The sequence below is a fragment of the Vidua chalybeata genome, chromosome 5 (assembly GCF_026979565.1).
Source record: "Vidua chalybeata isolate OUT-0048 chromosome 5, bVidCha1 merged haplotype, whole genome shotgun sequence".
NCBI classification, from domain to species: Eukaryota; Metazoa; Chordata; class Aves; order Passeriformes; family Viduidae; genus Vidua; species Vidua chalybeata.
This window is the reverse complement of record NC_071534.1, coordinates 42,504,438-42,522,690: the sequence shown is the minus strand read 5'-3', so window position 1 is coordinate 42,522,690 and position 18,253 is coordinate 42,504,438. Positions and strand designations below refer to the sequence as shown.

Sequence of the window (18,253 nt, the reverse complement as noted above, 5' to 3'; positions counted from 1 at the left end):
AGCTGTGCAAGAAGACAGAAAGAAATGCATGTGGAAGCAGGTGAGGTCTGGACTGTCATGCTTAAGAGACTGGAAGTAGAAAAGCGAAGAAACTGCTGCTTTGCACATCTACACTGGAGATGGGATGGCATGTCCACGTTCCTTGAAGGATGGAGACTGCCTCATGGTATCTTGGTTTCTTCTGGAGCTGAAATTTGGGCATACGCTGGCCATGCTCTGTTCTGTGTCTCCAGAAAGGAAACCTGGGCACAGAGACTGAATGGGAACTGTGATGCCCTGCAACGAGGGATATGAGCTAAGCCACAGGAGACCTGAGGACATGACCTGATACAATCCAGCTGCTGCGTGAACACTTGGGGGTGAGATGACTAAGCATGACTTTGGGGTAGGACAGACTTGGCAAGGCCAGGGTGGAAGAAAGAAGCAAATTTCAGGGGAACTAGAAGAAAGTAAAGGTTGCCATGTCACCTGGACAGACCTCAAGACATTCACAAAACTCAGCATTGTGAACAAACTTGAAGTGACAACTTAACCCTCTTTTGGAGCAAAGACTTTGTGGCAGGTAGAGAGGCTCAAAGCATGGCATTTTAGACACCAACCCAGAGTAATTTCAGTTCCTTTTTAGAAAATCATTGCACCATCTCATTCATCTCACAAGATAAGCAATGTTCCCATTCTTGTGAGAAATAAGATGTAGAAAAGACTGCTTCTCATGTTATTTAAGTTGATGGAATTGCCTGATTGTAAAGGTAGGCCTAATTGTTCAGCTTGTCAAAGCAGCATTCTAGGGGAAGGGCTTCTGCACTGCTATGAAGTTCCTGTGTGATGGCAGACACCTTATGAGAATGGGGTCCTTCCAGACATGATCAACCTTTCCAAATTGGTGCTTAGGGTTCTTGTTCCCTAGAATGATCATCATGCAAAACCTGTTTAAAGTTCAGATGCATGTAAGCAAATGCTGAAATACAAAATAAGCAAGCAGAGGACATTAAATTGTGGACTCAAGTACATGGCTGTGCCACAGTACTTCCTCTCCATGCTCCAGGTCCCCAGAGCTGTATACTGATTAACACCTCCTTAAAGGCCTGCAACACTGTGAAAATGAGTAATTCATGTTTCACAAATACAACACTAAAATGAGAACTAGAAAGGAATGAAGGCATTCATCCCTCATCAGGATGGGCTTTGGGTTTTGAGCAAACACATAAACACTGTGAACACACAGAAAGCATCTTAAAAAAATAATGAACAGCTACTAAGTGAGGATTCCAGGAAAAAATACTATGCAATCTTGTAATTAATGTAACCTTAACTGAGGAGCATATATAGCTATCCTTCTTAAGCATTCCTTTTGTATAGTGTTTTGCTGTACACATGACACACCACACCGAGTTACAACTCCAGTGTCTCTCAACCAATTCTGAATATTTGGGACAGATATTCATATGACATGATACAGATTTAGGAGAACCGAGAGATATGCTACACTTGGTTTGTACCCAGTTTCCAAAATGGAAACAAACCAGGCATACCAATTTTGTAACTTTTTACATAAACAGTTACTCTTCTCCTGGAGAGTCAAATGAAGGAAAGTAGCATAGGATTTTAGCAAGACTCACTCACTTATTACACTTATACAAGATCTAACACATTGGGTCTTGTCTCCAGATATGCCTTTTCCACAAAAGAAATTAAGTAATGCAGATTCCTTGTAGAATTTGATCTCTCATGCACAGACTTGTTCTCTTTACCCTTGGTGTCATAAATTGTGGATAGAGTTGCATGCCATTTACCCCTCCCACCAGTCTTTTCTGAAAAGTGTTCAATAAGTTAAATATGCATGAAGTTAAAGGTACACTTTTAGTATAATCTCTAAAGAAAATCCTCCAAGTGTCTCCCCCAAGAAAAACATCACACCCTTGCTTGGGATTATCTGTTTATTTATTTCAGTTAAAACAAACATACAATGTTTCATTGAAACTGTGTTGCTGGCCACCAGTCTAGCCAGCAACCATAGCTAGGCTGTTGGCCTCTCCCAATAAGGCAGTATTTACATATGTACACGGATGTACCGCGGGCTGCGCGAATTTGGCGGCCTAACTAGTGTTAGATCGCAGAGGTGGTTAACTTGCTGCATTCAGGAAATCATAACATCCATGGTAAATTTTAGAGAGAAAGTACACATGAACCTGAAAAATGCTTTCAATGGACCCAAGTGATTCCGGTGTTTATTGCAACATATACACTTGTAATAAATACAATCTTAGTGTTTTCTTACACACCTTAGGCATAACACACTCCTTTCATCTCTGTAAGCATTACACTTTGTTGAAAAAGGCTCTTTCCTTTGACAGCTGTTACACAGATGTACAAGATGGACAACTCCTTGAAATGCTGTAACAATGAGTAATGAGAGAGGAATATATACATAAATCCTGGACTCCAAACCTACATTATATACATTATACTTACAGTATATACACACATACAATTTATGTACATAGATTATCATAAATATTGAAAAATAGTTTTAGTTTTAATGGATTAACACTTTATAAATAACATGTTACATTTATGACTGAAATATCATGGAAGACAGTAATGTCTAACTGAGGTGACAGAACAGTGGTTTAATACTGAAGCTGCTCTTCTAGGTGGTTTGTAATGTAGGTAACTTTAAACAGACAGGTTTGGAAAATAATAATAATTAAAAAAAAATCATACATTGGAAATCGACCCAGCCAAGTGGAACTCAACTGTTGCAGGTGAAGAGTCAGTCATCAAATTATATAGCACACAATGTATAATTTGGAAATTGCTACATTCAGAGAATTAGTGACATGTACAATATACTGTGAGGTGTCATCACAAAAATGTTCTTCCCTTCTGGTTGCCAAGAAGGACTTTATAGTAACTTCTCACTTACGACTCCTTCCTCTTCTATGGTTGCTGTGAGAAAGGAGGATATTCCTCACTTTCTTTCCTCTTTTTAAAGGGAAGAACTTCATCCCTTATGTGCTACAAATTGCTCAAAGGTAGGCAACACTTCAATCCTCTTCCACCTTTGCACATTTGTGGAGGAAGAAGAAAAGCTGCCAAAGTACTGAGGAGGCACATGCTCAGCACTTCTGTGGAGATCAGGTAACAAAGGATAGTTAGCCATGGATGTATAGTACCTGAGGCAGAGAAGTACCTACAGAGTCCTAGTCAGTGCTGACTCCAGGATCATTAATTGCCAGTTGAGTACCACCGAATTAATAATACAAATAACACACAAGGAATCTAACTTGTCGTTACAGTTTTACACTATAGTCTTAGTGACCAGTACTTAAAGTCATGCAGAAGTATCAATACAAAATACCTGCAGTTGTTTTTCCATAGATTTTAAATGGCTGGGCAGAGCTTGACAGTATCTGCCAAATGGTGACTATTGTTTAGATTTATTTCTGATTAATTCTACAAGAGCAAAAAAGTGTCAGGCACTGTTTAATCAACGGATTACAGGCCTTTATTTGGTCTCTCTGACACAATGACTGAGTGGGACTTCATAAATCAGATTTTTAAAACATTGTGTCAGATGAAGACAGCTGACCACACTGCCATGACTATTTCATTAATAATCTCTATCTAGGTTTTTGTACCCAATATTGCTGTTTGAGAACCTCTTATAAGCCAAGTACGCTGTTATACAAATGCTACCTCTCTTCAACCTGGGACAAGAATGAAAGAGCAAACATGCACTAGAAACAAAATAGCTCGCCACAACCATACAGCACCTGTTTCATCAGCTAGGGCTCGTTAGAAACATACCTATTTCTGAAGCAAACAAGTATGAGATGACTATCCAGTCTATGAGGTTATCATTAATACTACTATACAGTATAAATTGGAAGAGGAATCCCAGTTGCATATGTGAAGAGAGTTTGTACCAAGCATAAAATATTGGTGCAGTTATTTTGTGGATTTGACTCAGAAACAGAATAGTCAAGTAATTCAAAATCCAATAATGGATGAGGAATTTGAGAAATACTGTACAGTTTTTGAATATTATACAACTAGAAAACTACATTAGGACTTTTTTTGTTTTCCTACAGAGTGTTTCAAGATAGATTGGATAGAAAAAAATCCCAACAAACATTGTTACAACTGACAATGGACCTTATTAATAAAGGGAACTTGAGGAGGGAGTTTTGTATTAATGGCGTCATATGCTCCAGTGCCATTCAGTTTCTATCTACAACAGAAAAAAAAAAACCTAGACCCTGTTTTACTCAATTGCACTACTGAGTACCTCAAGAAGGGAAATGTTAATGCCATCTTTACAATTTTAGATTACCTATGCTTTTCTCAAATGTAGCCTTTTCTAAAGGGTGGGGTTTTTTAAAGTTTGAAAATTTGCATTTCCACACCATTTTTGGTAACTCTAGTTACTTATGTAAGTCTGAAATGATTTTCAGGATTATTTTCTCTAAGGGAGCTTCATGGAAAGCATTTAGTATCAGAGAATTTTGACCTGAATTGGCTTATTTTCTGTTTTGGTCATTAGAATAATTTTTAAAATAAAATTTCTTCTAATTATGCCTCTACAGAATCATAAAGTAAGTTGAGTGGGAAAGGACCCATCAGAATCACCATGTCCAACTCCTGGCCCTGCACAGAGCACCCCAAGAACTACACCATGTGCCTGAGAGTTGTCCAAACACTTATTGAACTCTGTCAGGCTTGGTGCTGTGACCACTTCCCAAGGGAGCCTGTTTCAGTGCCTAACCACCCTCTCGGTAGAAAAACCTTTTCCTGATATCCAACCTAAACCTACCCTGACTCAGCTTCATGCCCTTTCCTTGGGTCCTATCACTGGTGACATGAGTGAAGAGATCAAGAAAGTCAAACTAAGATTAATTTAGGACACTAATTAAATATTTTTCTGAGCTCTTCTATGTTATTTTTTAATTCTTTTTAGAAAAATGTTTCTTAACGTCAAAATAGCGCTTTTGAGGTCCATAAGAATTTTTGGTACAAAAAATAAAAGTGTTTCTCTCTTTCTCTTGCTCTCTCATTGGTTATTTAAACACTTTGCTGTAAATTAAAGAGTTCTTTCTCACATCAAATGGTTCCATTAGGCACATTCAAGTAAAATAACAAAATATCCAAGTAACAATGACAAAAGCCAAACATGGCTTGATAAAAGTCTACAGAGAGTTCTGTCCATTCTCTGGAATGGAAAGTTGTCACTTCCTTCAGCCAGACACTCACGTGGTTTGATGTCAATATCCACTTCCATCATGCAGAATAATTTCTTAAAGACAGAGTTCAGATATTCTACAATCAGAAGAACCATCAACAAAGAATCTGCCTTTTAAAGGAAGCTGAATAGCTCGTTTTCATTCTCAGTAGGTATCTGAGTGAACACTGGCATTTGAAGTGGTGTATTACAGAGATTAAACCAGGGCAGTTAATGGCCATCAGATGTAACATTCTGGATCCAGTCTAGAATAATCAGTGTCATACACCCAGTCATCACAAGTATACCACTTAGAAAGAAGAATGAAGCCTGAAAAAGAAAACATAAAAGAAGTACTTCAGATTCTGCTACGACACTGTTGGTAAAACGCAACATACATCTATAAATTCATGCCCATGTATTAGCACAAGTGCCATTGCTCACAGAGGACAAAGTAAAAGAGACAAGAGATCAAGTCAATGACAAGGAGCTAAGTATCTTTCTCATATTTGGGGTCCTTTCTCAAATCAAGAAGTATTTATTTTCAGTATAGCAGACCTCACCCTCAACTAAGGGAAGTAAATGTAGCTGCTGATACCAGTCAGGCTACGCCCCTGTGCGAACTTGACTGTCTCAGTACGTCTGACTGAATTATGAGTCAGTATGTTTGTGATTAGTAAGAGCACCAAGAACAGTCAAAACAACCAAAACAATTGGCAGAGATGAGGTTTTATGCAAAAAACTATGTAAATAAGTCTTAATATTTGAAGAATGTCAAGGCTTTTAAAATATAGTTCTTAGGGTATTCTGTTGAAATCCAGTTCTTAGCAGCAACAGAATGACCCAGATACTGTTGAGATTTGGGGCTAGGGGCTGAGAGAAGTCACTGAAGTGAACTGAGTCTTGTGATGGCCAGTTTCTTGGTTTTGAGTTCCTATGCAGCTCCTTGCAACTATGCAAAATAATATTAAATGCCAATTCACTGACTATCTTCACCAGGACTTCAAAATTCATAAATCATGAAGAAGATACTTAAATTTTTTATTTTGAATTAGTGAGCAAGTGTAGTTACATATTTGTCTATACATACCCCAATCTTTTGCACTGACTTCATTGGTTCTTTCTTCACTAATTTGATGTAGAAGGCAGAAGGAAGTATAAAGATCAGCATGGCAGCCGCAGAAGCACCTGTAGAGAAAAAGCATGGAAATAAATACTCATCAACAGGTAAAGATACTCTAATTAGACTGGAACTCCTTTTTCTGAAATGCAAAAGAGTGCTCAATCTGACAAGGAAATGCTTACCAATGAATCCAAAGATGTCTCGAATAGTAGGGACAAAGATAACGAGCACATTGGTAAATGCCAGAAGAGAAACGGTAATGGAACAGTGACGCCACCAACTGAACTCCTTCCCTGCCCACAGCAGCTGGGTAATGGAACTGCGGATCTTTGGAAGACAGGGAAAAAAAAAAAAAAGACAGTTTAGTCTTCATTTTGGAAGACAGTGATTCGTCATCTGAATTAGACCTTCCTTCTGAAAGTATTTTAACATCATTTTCCTGAATGCTTCAGATTTTAATAGAAGGTGAGAGATCAAATGGAGAAAAAAACCAAGGAAACGTATCTGGTTTGAACAAAAATTCCAGGAAATTTTGTAACATCTAGGGATGCTGCTCAACAATATACACATAAATGGCACATTGCCTCCACAAGGTATGTACAAAAACATGCCAGCTTTTGTAAGCTGATAATACAACAGTGTAAGTATTTTTATAGAGGGGCAGTCTGTTTCATTTCCCCAATATAACCATACCAGGGAAACAATATAACTGAATATATTTGTATCTACTGCTTAGTAGATGTTACATATTTATTGATTAACAGTATAGCTATAATTTATGAGGTTTATCAGAATAAGTTTCTTTTTTCAGTTAAGAGGAAAACTCTTCAGTTTTTCAATTAATAAACACGAGCTGCCAAATCAGTAAATGACTGCAGCAGTACAGGTGTTAAAAAAAATTACTTACAGGGAAAATAACTACAGGTACAGTGAGGGTTACAGCCATAAGTACAGCAAGACGCACAATAAGAAGGAGAACATCAGCACCCAGATAAGCAGAGTAGGTGTGAAGCAGTTCTGGTTCGACTTTTCCTATAAAGAAAACAGTATTTTAGTTAGATTTAGTTGACATACTTCTTAAAGATGTGCTTCTGCTCTAGATTCCACACAAATTTTAGTTACATCATCAAAATGAATTGGAAACCCCAAAAGCTCCTGTAAGAATGTACCCATTTTATACAGGGATGACTTGGAGGCATGGAATCTGGTTTAATCCAATTTTAATCCTATGTCTTAGGCCTAATACTATTAATGATCGCCTTTAGAGTGTGCACTTACAGAAGTACTAAAAAAAAAAAGCCCAAGAGTGTATATTTAGAATGAGTATTAAATGCTTGCTTGTTCTATTTTTAAAATAATACTGCCAGTTTGCAGAACATAAATAAAGAAAGCAGAGAGGCAATATTTACCATAAAATGTCAAGTATCCAAAGAGAGCAGCCAACAAATACATGAGGAACATGGCAAAAAAAGAGACATAGGACACATTCATCATTCTTTTCCGGCTTCGGCTGTAAGAAAAAGTAACATTGTTAGTAGTGAGAAACATACTATATTTGTTTGTTTAGTGAAATTACAGATATTTATCCAACACTTACCCTTTCAGTTCTTCATAAATAGGAAGAATTGCAGGATGGCAGACAAAGGAAAATGTTAAGATCGGGACAGCATAAACAGTCTGAAAAAAAAAAAAAGTTTCTTAAGAATCGCAACAGACATTAGAAATTTACTTTACAAAATCATAAGGAGATTTTTCAGTTTTGGCCTTATTTGGTGAAAAGACCACCTATTCTTTACAATGGAAGCTGCAGAAAAAGTTTAAAGAAGTTAATATTTTCTTAAATCCAGATCCTGAGGTATCAAATAGTCTTAAATGTCACTGAAGTCCATGGTGAGCTGAATGTATTTGCATTCAAAATCATGTTCAGCAACTCACAGGCTTAAGCTGTTATACCTTGAACTTGGTATTGAGTATTACACATGTGGAGGTTCATCAGTGTAACTGGGAGCATTTGTGAGTCAAGAATTTGTGACTAGGAACAAGTCAAACATCCTATTTGCACACTTTTACAATTTTCTTAATTTTCTTCTGCAATCTACTTTTTAAAATGCTTCACTAACTTCCTTGTCAAAGCTTGAGAAATACTGTGCTAAAGAATGAGAGATGTGTTTTTTTTGCCACTCAAACAGGCACTTCAAGCTCCTCTAATTTCTGTGTATTTGGCATGTGGAAACACCCAGTCTGCATGAGGTAAACAGTGCCCAAGTCTACTGGAACAAAGTCTTAACACATCTCAATTTTAAAACTGGGCAACTGCTTGAAGGAAAAATCACCTAATTTATCTGCTACCTACTTAGTCTCAGTTATTCTCAACAGACCATCTGATTTTTCAGTCAGTTACCTGTGAATTGAAGATGAAATATTTTGGCTTGCACATATCATCGCTTGTTATATTTTCAGCTACCAAAGGTGCCACTGTTGCATTAAATAACGTCACATTCATGATGACACTGTCCATAGGACAAGGAATCTGAAACATCTTCCAAATTACCTAGAAATAAAGTCACACATTTATTACTTTGACTAATGCAAGATGTGAAAATTTTTAGAAACTGTGCTTAATTTCACTTTGAAATGAAGTTTTACAAGCACTGAAGTTTACAAGATTATACTTACAACAATCAGAAAGAAGACCATGCAAAGTAAGGAAAAGCCACTGGTATAGCCCAAATACCCTGTGATTGAAAAAGAAAAAAAAAATTTAAGATACAATAAACAGAAACACCATTCAAGTCAAACCATAATGGCAAAATATATTCTTGTCAAGTGATCTCCTTTAGATTGTCATTTCCTTAGCATTACACAAAACAAATTAATTATTCATTGACTTTCTGCTAATTCCGACCAAGATCTAAAGGTTCTGAAAGACTTATTAGAGTCTGTACATACAGTGAGTCTGTAATGTTAAACTTTTAACTTACAAGAAAAAGAAGCAAACAATAAACCTCACAGCAACAGCTATATGAATTGTTTATTGTATACTAAGAATGATATAGGATTAATATTAATAGCATGCACTATCAGATAACTTAGCCTTTTTCCTTCTGTGTTTACTGATTTACTTCTAGAAAATAGTAATTTGAGAGAGTAATTTACATTGAAACTCTCAGTTATTTAAGTTCCACTACAGGATTCTCTGAATAAACAGCCTGTTAACTGAATTATTCACATATATCACTGAATTACAGCCATTTCAGATAAACCATCTGGCATGAATATTCTGTTACTCCTTGAGATCTAAAATGAAAAGATACTGCCCAGAGTTAGCAGCCCTAATCTTTGAAGGCTGTTACAGGATAGCTGGTAACAATATTGTATTATTTCACCATTGACCAAAATAGGTCAAACTTTGGGATAAGAACAGAAACAGAAAGTTACTGTTGAGCTTCGTTCTAAAGCCATCCTATCTGCTGTCCTTTCATCTTCCATAAACACATCTGTAATTTAGTATACTTGTCTTGTTTTTTTTTTTTTTTCCTTTCTTCAAGGAGACTGACAGCAATTATCTAAATGCTAATTAGTCCCAAGAGACAAGTTTAGAGACAGCTGTTAATTCACACAGCATTTCAAGACTCAAACATTGCATCAACACATTTCCCCATAGTACTTCCAATGGGTTTTTATTTTGATTGCTCTCTACTACTTACCTAGATTTTTCAATAGGGACAGGGGAAGAATGAGAATGACAGACACCAGCAGCACTAAATAGTCACCATTGAGATACCATTCTCTGTAGAAAAAAAAAAGGTAGTACTTGTAAGTAATTAAGTATTTAAAAATTGCATTTACAGTTTAGTCTTCCCTCTTATTTTCTACAACATATGGCTACTTAAAAAATGCACTACCTGATGTCACAAATGACAGCATTTAATTTCCTATATGGACCTAACACCCTACATAGCTTCTTATCTCACCCCAAACCTGCATTGTGCCTTTCCTTTAGTGTCCTTTTATAAAAATAATAACATCTGGAAGTCAGAAGACAGAAAAATAAATGACTGGTTAGAACAGAGTCAAGTGGGATCAATCACAGAAAAAAAGTAATTTTCTTAAGTGCTGGTTCCCAACTCTCCAGATGTGTTAGAATATTGCAGGGCCCCAGCAGGGTTTCCATTTTTAATGGAAATAAAATTCTGTTGGGTGCCCTGTGGGAATTAAAGAAAAACAGGTGAGGGCTGAAGGTAAGGCAGTAGCTCAAGCCCACTGGCTGAGAAAACTCCAACAAGCACTGGGAGTCTCTTGGAGGCACATTTCGTCCCTTTCAGTAGGGAAAACATGGTAAGAACTTCAGAAGCTTTTTCCTTCAGAACATTTCTGCCATTTTTTCTGTAAGAAGCAGCAACTATTTATTCACAAAACATTTTTGAGCATTAGAAGATTAACATCTTTTTTGAAATACATAAAAACAAAGTCCTACAGGACCATACTATATGCTTTAAGCAATTAAAGTAACACTAAGTTACACATTTATTCTCAAGTATTAATACTTTACATCCTATTATGATATAATTTAACAGTATTTATTTTAAAATGGACTGTATACCATTTAGGTAAAAAATTTAATTTGAAAATTTTATATGCAAACTCAGTTGCTGGATTATAGCCTTTTATATGGTAATGGAAATAAGGAATAATTAACAGACTTGCTCTGGATTTACATAGTAAATGCAAAAATGATGTAATCATCTCTTTCCTCAGTTTTACCTGGGATAACTAGATGTAAAAAACGAGTATTTTAAAAACTTAAGATGTATAGGACGTTAACACCATACACCTTTTGTTGGTTTTTTTTTTTTTTAATATAGTAGATTTGTGGCAAATTTAAAAGAAATCACAACAAAGAAATTTCTTGCAGTTGATACAATCACAAGAACATGCACTGCTATTGTGCATACCATAGAGAGGCCATCAGGACTTTCAGATCAAGGACTTCAAAGTTTTTCCGTCCTGAAGAGTAAAGAATGGGATTGTGCAGTTTTAAAATATAGCCAAGTACTTTAGAAGTTGTTAAACAAAATTTAATAATGGAGCTAGTATTTGCAATATTGTCTCAGAAGTCCTTTTACAGTAAGCATTATTTTGGGACACTTAAACAGGTAAGTGCTTACATTTCAGGCCCCAGGCTGCCAGAGTGGAATCCATGCCAATGGTAGCCACCCAGACTCCCCTAAGCAATGCATGGAGAGAGTCAGTTAAATGGGGTTCACGATTGCCAGAGCACTGAGAAAATATTTACTTTAAATCAGCTATCTAGTGCCAGCCAACAGGAAAACATTTAAGATACAGATCTTAATTTCTTAATTTTCTCTGCCAGATTTGCAGAGCAGCAGCTGTATCTAGAGAGATTCACAGACTAATTTTCCTTCTTAAATTGCAACCAATTTTGAATTCTTTACTGAAGATGGGACAGTTAAAAATATTTGCCTCCGAGCCCCCTTCTAAATACTGGCTACTCCAGGGGCTCTCTTAAGAACCAAAAAATATGGACTTGAATTCAGCCAAACGAGTGAAATTAAGCTTCCCAGCAAAGAATTTGTAAACATAACACTACTAAGTAAATAGGGTAGGTGCAGTATTTGAGTACATAGAAAAATGAAAAGCAAGGAAAATAAATATGGCTAGCACTGTTATTATGACAGTATCTATCAGCAAGCTGTATGAACATCACCAAATGGCTTGAACCCCTTGGGGAACATGGCAGAAAATTGCCTACCTTCTGAACTCAGGCTTAGGTGTAAGTTGGAGTCTTGAGCTGCTCAGCCCTCTCAAGACTGGGACACTTCAGGACAAGGCACAGAAGTACAACTCTGAAGAGTGAGATTTATAGCACTTAACTCTATCCATCTGAACTCAGGCATCTTGTTTTTACACACCCTCTCAATACAGAGTGATATGATCAACTGTTCTTCGGAGACGTGCAAAACGTGTCTAAGTCAGGTGCGCCAAACTGATCACTACAGAGGATCAACCTTTTCCACTGATTGAACTAAGACCATTGTAATGATGAACTCAAAATATGGTTAGATAAAATGAATCCTCTTTTTAAAGCCAAGCAGGAAAGCCACTATGGAGTCAAGGTGTCTCCAGGGCTAGATGGCAAGGCATCTACCACTCTTAGCCTTAGGTATATATACTCTGGATTAGGTCAATATTTAGTCTCTGAATCTTTTTGAGAATTGTTCCTTAAGACATTCCTTGCATAACTGCTTCTTAGTCTTACATTTAATCACGTGCCACAATATTAATACTAGAAGACCAAATTAATCAGACCAAACATTTTGAATGCATTAAGAACAAAAAAAACCCCAAAAAAACCAAACAAAAAAAAAAAAAAAAAAAAAAAAAAAAAACCCACAAAAATCAACAACAACAAAAAAAACCAACAACAACAAACCAAAACTGACCACAATCACATTTATCTTTCCTTATCAAGTGTATGTACTGACTGGTACATACATTATCACTTACCTGATGTTCTTTACAGAACAACTTTCTGCAATATGATGTAATACCTGTAATTTTTCTACCCTTTTCCCAGGTCAGGCTGGATCTAAATGAAGCACTCAGGGGAAGGGAAAACTTACTGTATCTCTGTCTGTATAAGAAGCTACCCTATGGTGTACCGAACGTAGTCTTCATATAAAAATATATACAGTCTCCATATTTGTTTCTCCTAATAGTTTCTCTGATGAGGAGTTCTAACACCTACCCTGTGGTCTCTTCGATGTTCATAAATGTCTTGATGACCAATGGTAACTCATATTTCACTATGAAGAGGTAGCTTGACATAGCTGTAGGTGAATAACATCATAGATCATTACAAATATAGAATATGCCACACGATGCAAGAATCACATAACATGTTTCATAACTTCACTTGAACACAAGCAGTTAATGAACACATGTTGTGTGACAAATAAGTCTCCAAGAATAAGCAGGGAACAATTATTATTGACAGTACAGACATTTCAAGATCTTGTCCTCACCTCCAATGTTCTGCATTGTAATTGATCCAGAAGCAGCAAGTTTTCCAGCCATACCAAAAGCCTTCATTCCCAACTGTTCATATAATAAAGATCCTAAAAGAAAATACGATATCCCATTGGAAGGGTGTATTTCAAGAAGATACCAAAAGAAACAAATACTACATATTTGTAAAATACTAATTTGCCATACCTCCTTCATTGGCAGTCTTCAAAAGAAGATGCACTGAATACAAAGAAAATATTGAGACAAACAGCAGGAGTATCCTGGGGAAAGAAAACCACACAAATGTTAATAGCCATAAATGACTTATTGTAACCCTATTAAATAAAGATGTATCAAATATAAACATTATCCATATTAAAATATTATACAGGGAAAAAAGTAGATTCTAATATCAGTTAAGTGTTCTGAAAACCCAATTGATGCCATGTGTAGAAAGAATTTTGTACTAAATTGCATTTCAGAGGCATACAAAGCAATTCTAATGTAGGCTTGAACAACAATTCAGTCTGAAGTGGCATAAGCATCACCAAGTGTCAGGCTATTATATTGGCTACATTTGATAATAAATAACAAAGTATCAATGGGAATGCATGCAGTTTGGGGGGAAGGTTTGCATCCTTGTAAGAAGCTGTATTTTCTCCGTCTTCCTGTCCCTGTTCAACATTGAGGCTAACTACAGCTGAAGTGAAGATTATCTCTTGGTCTTAAAAGAAATCAGCTTTTGAGCTTAAACCTGTGTTATTTTCTTGTTTTTATGTAAGGATGAAACTGCAAAAGCCTTAAAGAATTGACTGAAAAGTCAGACTCATTGAGAGCTGTATTTTCAAATGGAAATACACATCTATTGTCATTAAAAAAAATTATTTTCTCAAAAGTTAACTCTTCAGATGTGCTTACATGGGAATCGCTAGTGGCTTGTTTATCTTCCCCACAGCTTTTACAGGCAATGCATATTATTTCCAGAAGCACATTTGCATCACCTAAAATTCGGGTCTCTCAACAACAAATCTCTCCCACAACAAATGCACTTCCTGGAGTGGCACTCTAGGGGGGACTTCTCAGCTGCTGGAGAACACAGTGGAAAGTTACAAGGCATTAAAAAAAAAAAAAAAACCCTGCTCTTTCTTATACCAATACAAGCATTTTGCTTAATAGAAAACCTGAGAATCAGCATATCAAAAATGGCTTAAAAAGGGCAAACTTCATTTCCAAAAATACATTTCCTTTTGTGTCATTTTTAATGTTGGTAAAGTCAGTAAATGCAGCACAAAGAACTGGAAACAAAAAGATCTGAGAAGCTTCACAGATCTATGTAGGAAACTTATGTTATTGTGCCAATTCAACACTAACACATGCACACAAATAAACCTCTCAATTTCCAACAGGTAGAGATTAACTAGGATTTGACTCAGCCATCGGGTAGAAACAGCACAGCTGAGATGTGCCAGCGTTACACTACCTTAAAACAGCACAGACCCTGCATCTCTCAGTCCTAACATGGAAAGGGCTGCTTACAGAGTAGACAAGATCAGTCAGCAAACGCATCTTGAAGCTCACTCCACTTCTGGCTTCCAGACCATTCTATCCATTTATTTAGTGCTGACACAAGTGACAAGTCACAGCACTTACACAAGTGCCTCCACAATCTTCTAAGAACTTACTGCCCTAATCAACTGCATCTGGATCTGACTCTGTAACCTAGTTATTAAGGGATGCCTGTAATGCCCTCACTGTCATCATAAATCTTCAGTATCATCTGTGATAAACTGCTTTCCTGCCTCAGAAACTGTATGATCTACAGGTTTTGAAAGGTATCAAGCTAGTTTGTCTTTGAAACAGCACTAATGCAAATAGATCTGAATGCAGCATCTGGGAATAAAAAGCACACAATTGTTAAATTGACAGTTTTAAACATGTTTTTTTTCCTCAGTCTGTTCAAATAGCTAACCTTAAATTCTATTTTTTTCTCTCCTCAAGGACATTCTAATGTGCATGACATTGATTATCTTTCATGTGCTGCAGAACATCTTTAGAGCAAGACTATCTATTCTAGATTCATGCTAAGTTGTTCACTCAGTTTAGCATCATCTAAGTAAGTAAAAATCTTAGTAAAAGATTAACAGATCACCATATGTTTAAAATCCTTTAGGTCAGAACTTCACATGTAGGTAGTTTCCTCAGGAAACTTGAGCACCACCCGATACACTGTGAAACATGTGGAAGTAAATCTGACCTACTTTCTGGAATCTGGCAGCAGAGTCAGGGAAATTTTGAACTAAACACTGCTCTTCACATGTTCTTGAACATTCAGGACATTCATCTATTTCCAGGATAAAAACACAAAGTTCTTTTAAACATATCCATGGATACTAATTTGCAGTCAAATCAGTGATACTACATGTTGTGTGAGCTGAACTGCCTCCAATACATGAAAAATGTACTTTCCCAAGACATTTAAAAGCACTGTACATAACTGTATCCTTATGTAAATTCTAATTATATTACTGTAGTTCTGCCCTACACCTCAAAATTTTTGCCAACGTAGACAGGCCAATAAAGACAGGCTGGTTATTCCACATCCCTCCCTTGCAGGCAGACAGAAATTTTTATAGGTGTAACTGAAACCATATCCCTGAAGAGAGTGAAACACAGCAATAAAACAGACTTTATTGGTTAAGTACATTGTAACTCTGTAGGCACAATGATGTCAGTTAAGGAAAGCGAGACCACATCCCTGATTGGGACTTGGCTAATAGAACTTTCAGGGGAAGTCTATCAGTTATTCATGGAGAAACTACAGCTAAGTCAAGTAAAATTCACTGCAGAATGTTTTTGTTTTGCAGAACTTGCAATCAATTTGTTTAATTTTTGCTCAATTCTTCTGAACGCATCACAATCCTTAAATTTAAAACAAGCCTAAAATGCAATTCTGCACCGATGAAAATGACTGGGTATTTTCTAGGGGTCCTATTCTTACACCACGTTTTTTTCCATTATGAATTACACACCAGAAAGATGGGGTTTTTTTTTGATGAATCAAAAGATACTTACACAAAAAGAGCAATTCCAGTGTTAGCCATGGCAAAAGAAAGACCCAGGATGCCACTACCCACAATAGCATTGCTCAGATTAAATACTGACATTCCAAAGGAAGTAGTACCTGGATGCTGAGGAAAGACAGATAGGTAATAATTAATAGAAAGTTATTACTCATCTCAGAATTAAAACCAACATTAAATTGGCAGTACATTTTTGTTTGTTTATTTGTTTATTTGGAACGTCATCGCCGGGTACTTACATACTGAGTTTCATATTTCTTCTTTCCAAGATTCGAGTCAAGCAAGAAATTTTGGTTTTCTGGATCAATATCCGCATAGTGGCTGCAAAACAACGTTGCATCATTAGCGACTCTTACGGGAAACTTGCGTATTCACTTCCCGACCAGCATTTCCAATCCATTTCCAAGGGAAAAGGAAAAACCGATGGAATAACCCCGAAAGAACCACCCCACCTGCGACTGTGTCAGCGCGCGGAGCGTTGCGCCCGTCTCCGGCCGCAGTGATTCCCGTGTTTCCGTACGGATTTGCCGACAGACACGCAGCACCGCCGGGTCCCCGGCTGGCGCCGCCCGCCGCGGGGAGCCCCCTCACCTCTTCATGGCAGCCGGCTTGGTGGGGTAGGGGTAGCTGAAATCGTTGCTGTTGGAGCTGTAGCTGCTGCTGTCCTCGTCGGGCGAGATGTTGAACTTGCCCATCTCGGCGCTGCTCATGCTGGCGGGGCGGGGGTCGGGGCTCGGCGGCGGCCGCTCTTTTGTCCTTGCCGGCGGGACTCGCCGCGCCTGCGGAGGGGGCGGGAGGCGACGTCAGTGCCGCAGCGGGCGCGAGGCCGTCACGTGGCCCCGCGGCCCCCGCCCGCCGCCGAGTGGAAAAGTACCAGGCGCGCGGGGCGGGGGCGCGCGGGGCGGCGGGCGCGCGGACAAAGGTGAGCCCCGCGCCGGGGCGGGGGCGCGCGGCTGCCACCGCCCGGCCCGCGCCGCCGTCACCGCCCGGCCCGCGCCGCACCGCGGCGGCGGCACCGCCACGCCGCACTCCCCCCCCTCCCCCCTCCGCCTCCCCGCCCCGATAGCGGGGAGCAGACTGATGCAACACCGATGGGCGATTGTCACATCGGCTGCCGGAGCCTCCCGCCCCGCGGCTGTCCCTCCCAGCGTTTACCTCCCGCCTCCCCGCCGGCGACACCGCGCGACCCGGCGTTTTCAATGGAAAAACGCAAGCCGGTCGCGGGACTGCGTCGCGCCGCAGCGGCTTTGCCACCTTCCCGGGATGCAGCGGCGGCGCATCCCTACGCGCGTCTCGGCGGAGCCCGGCATGGTCTTGGCGACAAGCCTGGCCGCTGCCGCCGGACAAAGGCGCGAAGGACGAGCCGTGCTCCGTCCGAAAAGCCGCCCCGTTCCTCTTGGCGGCCCGGTAACAGCCAGCCCCTGCCGTACCTTCTACGCGCGAGCTTGAAAGCGAGGGTTTCTCCCGAAGCTTCGGAATAACAAGATTCTCCTGCTACTCCTCTGCTACTTCTTGCAAGGGACAAAAAAGCCCTTAACTATGAAATGTCAGCGAAAACAAGCCCCTGGATAAATAAAGGTAGAAAAAAAATCGCGTAAAAAAAGTCAGAGGTATCAAAAGGAAAGAAAATATCGCGTCTGTATCGCTCCGGCGTCCCTCCCGGTCTGACGGCCCCCTCGGGGCGCCGCCGCTCTTCAGGCAGGAATGTGGGCGTGTCATTGCAGGGGCGCGGCGCCCGCCCGCTGCCGCGCCGCCCCCCGCCCTGTCCGACTGACCCCCTGCTGCCGCCCGGGCAGGGGC

General features: G+C 39.0%; 1 protein-coding gene across 3 annotated transcripts; it reads right to left on the bottom strand.

Moving 5' to 3' along the window:
- Nucleotides 1-1,923: 1,923 nt before the first annotated feature.
- Nucleotides 1,924-17,972, bottom strand: SLC38A2 (solute carrier family 38 member 2). 3 transcript variants are annotated; one of them, XM_053942810.1, is made up of 16 exons: nucleotides 17,884-17,972; nucleotides 17,045-17,232; nucleotides 16,693-16,774; nucleotides 16,446-16,561; nucleotides 13,581-13,654; nucleotides 13,391-13,483; nucleotides 13,114-13,195; nucleotides 10,052-10,134; nucleotides 9,021-9,079; nucleotides 8,746-8,895; nucleotides 7,942-8,021; nucleotides 7,754-7,854; nucleotides 7,252-7,376; nucleotides 6,527-6,671; nucleotides 6,312-6,409; nucleotides 1,924-5,551 (listed from the first exon to the last, which is right to left on the bottom strand). In XM_053942810.1, exons 2-16 carry the CDS (start codon nucleotides 17,161-17,163, stop codon nucleotides 5,453-5,455), a joined length of 1,506 nt encoding a protein of 501 aa, XP_053798785.1. In that variant the 5' UTR covers nucleotides 17,164-17,232; nucleotides 17,884-17,972; the 3' UTR covers nucleotides 1,924-5,452. The 3 variants fall into 3 exon arrangements, with proteins under 3 accessions (XP_053798785.1, XP_053798784.1, XP_053798786.1); XM_053942809.1 differs by having other exon boundaries at nucleotides 6,312-6,671; XM_053942811.1 differs by lacking the exon at nucleotides 17,884-17,972 and having other exon boundaries at nucleotides 16,906-17,118.
- Nucleotides 17,973-18,253: the final 281 nt, after the last annotated feature.

What these genes read in the sequence shown, in the direction of transcription:
- SLC38A2 (XM_053942809.1), bottom strand. Translation starts at nt 17,163, where the DNA reads ATGAGCAGCGCCGAGATGGGCAAGTTCAACATCTCGCCCGACGAGGAC. An exon ending in TGGTCTTCTTTCTGATTGTT is followed by an intron (nt 8,896 to 9,020) that starts GTAAGTATAATC and finishes CTTTATTTCTAG; the next exon opens with GTAATTTGGAAGATGTTTCA. An exon ending in TACCTGTAGTTATTTTCCCT is followed by an intron (nt 6,672 to 7,251) that starts GTAAGTAATTTT and finishes TGTCTTCCAAAG; the next exon opens with ATCCGCAGTTCCATTACCCA.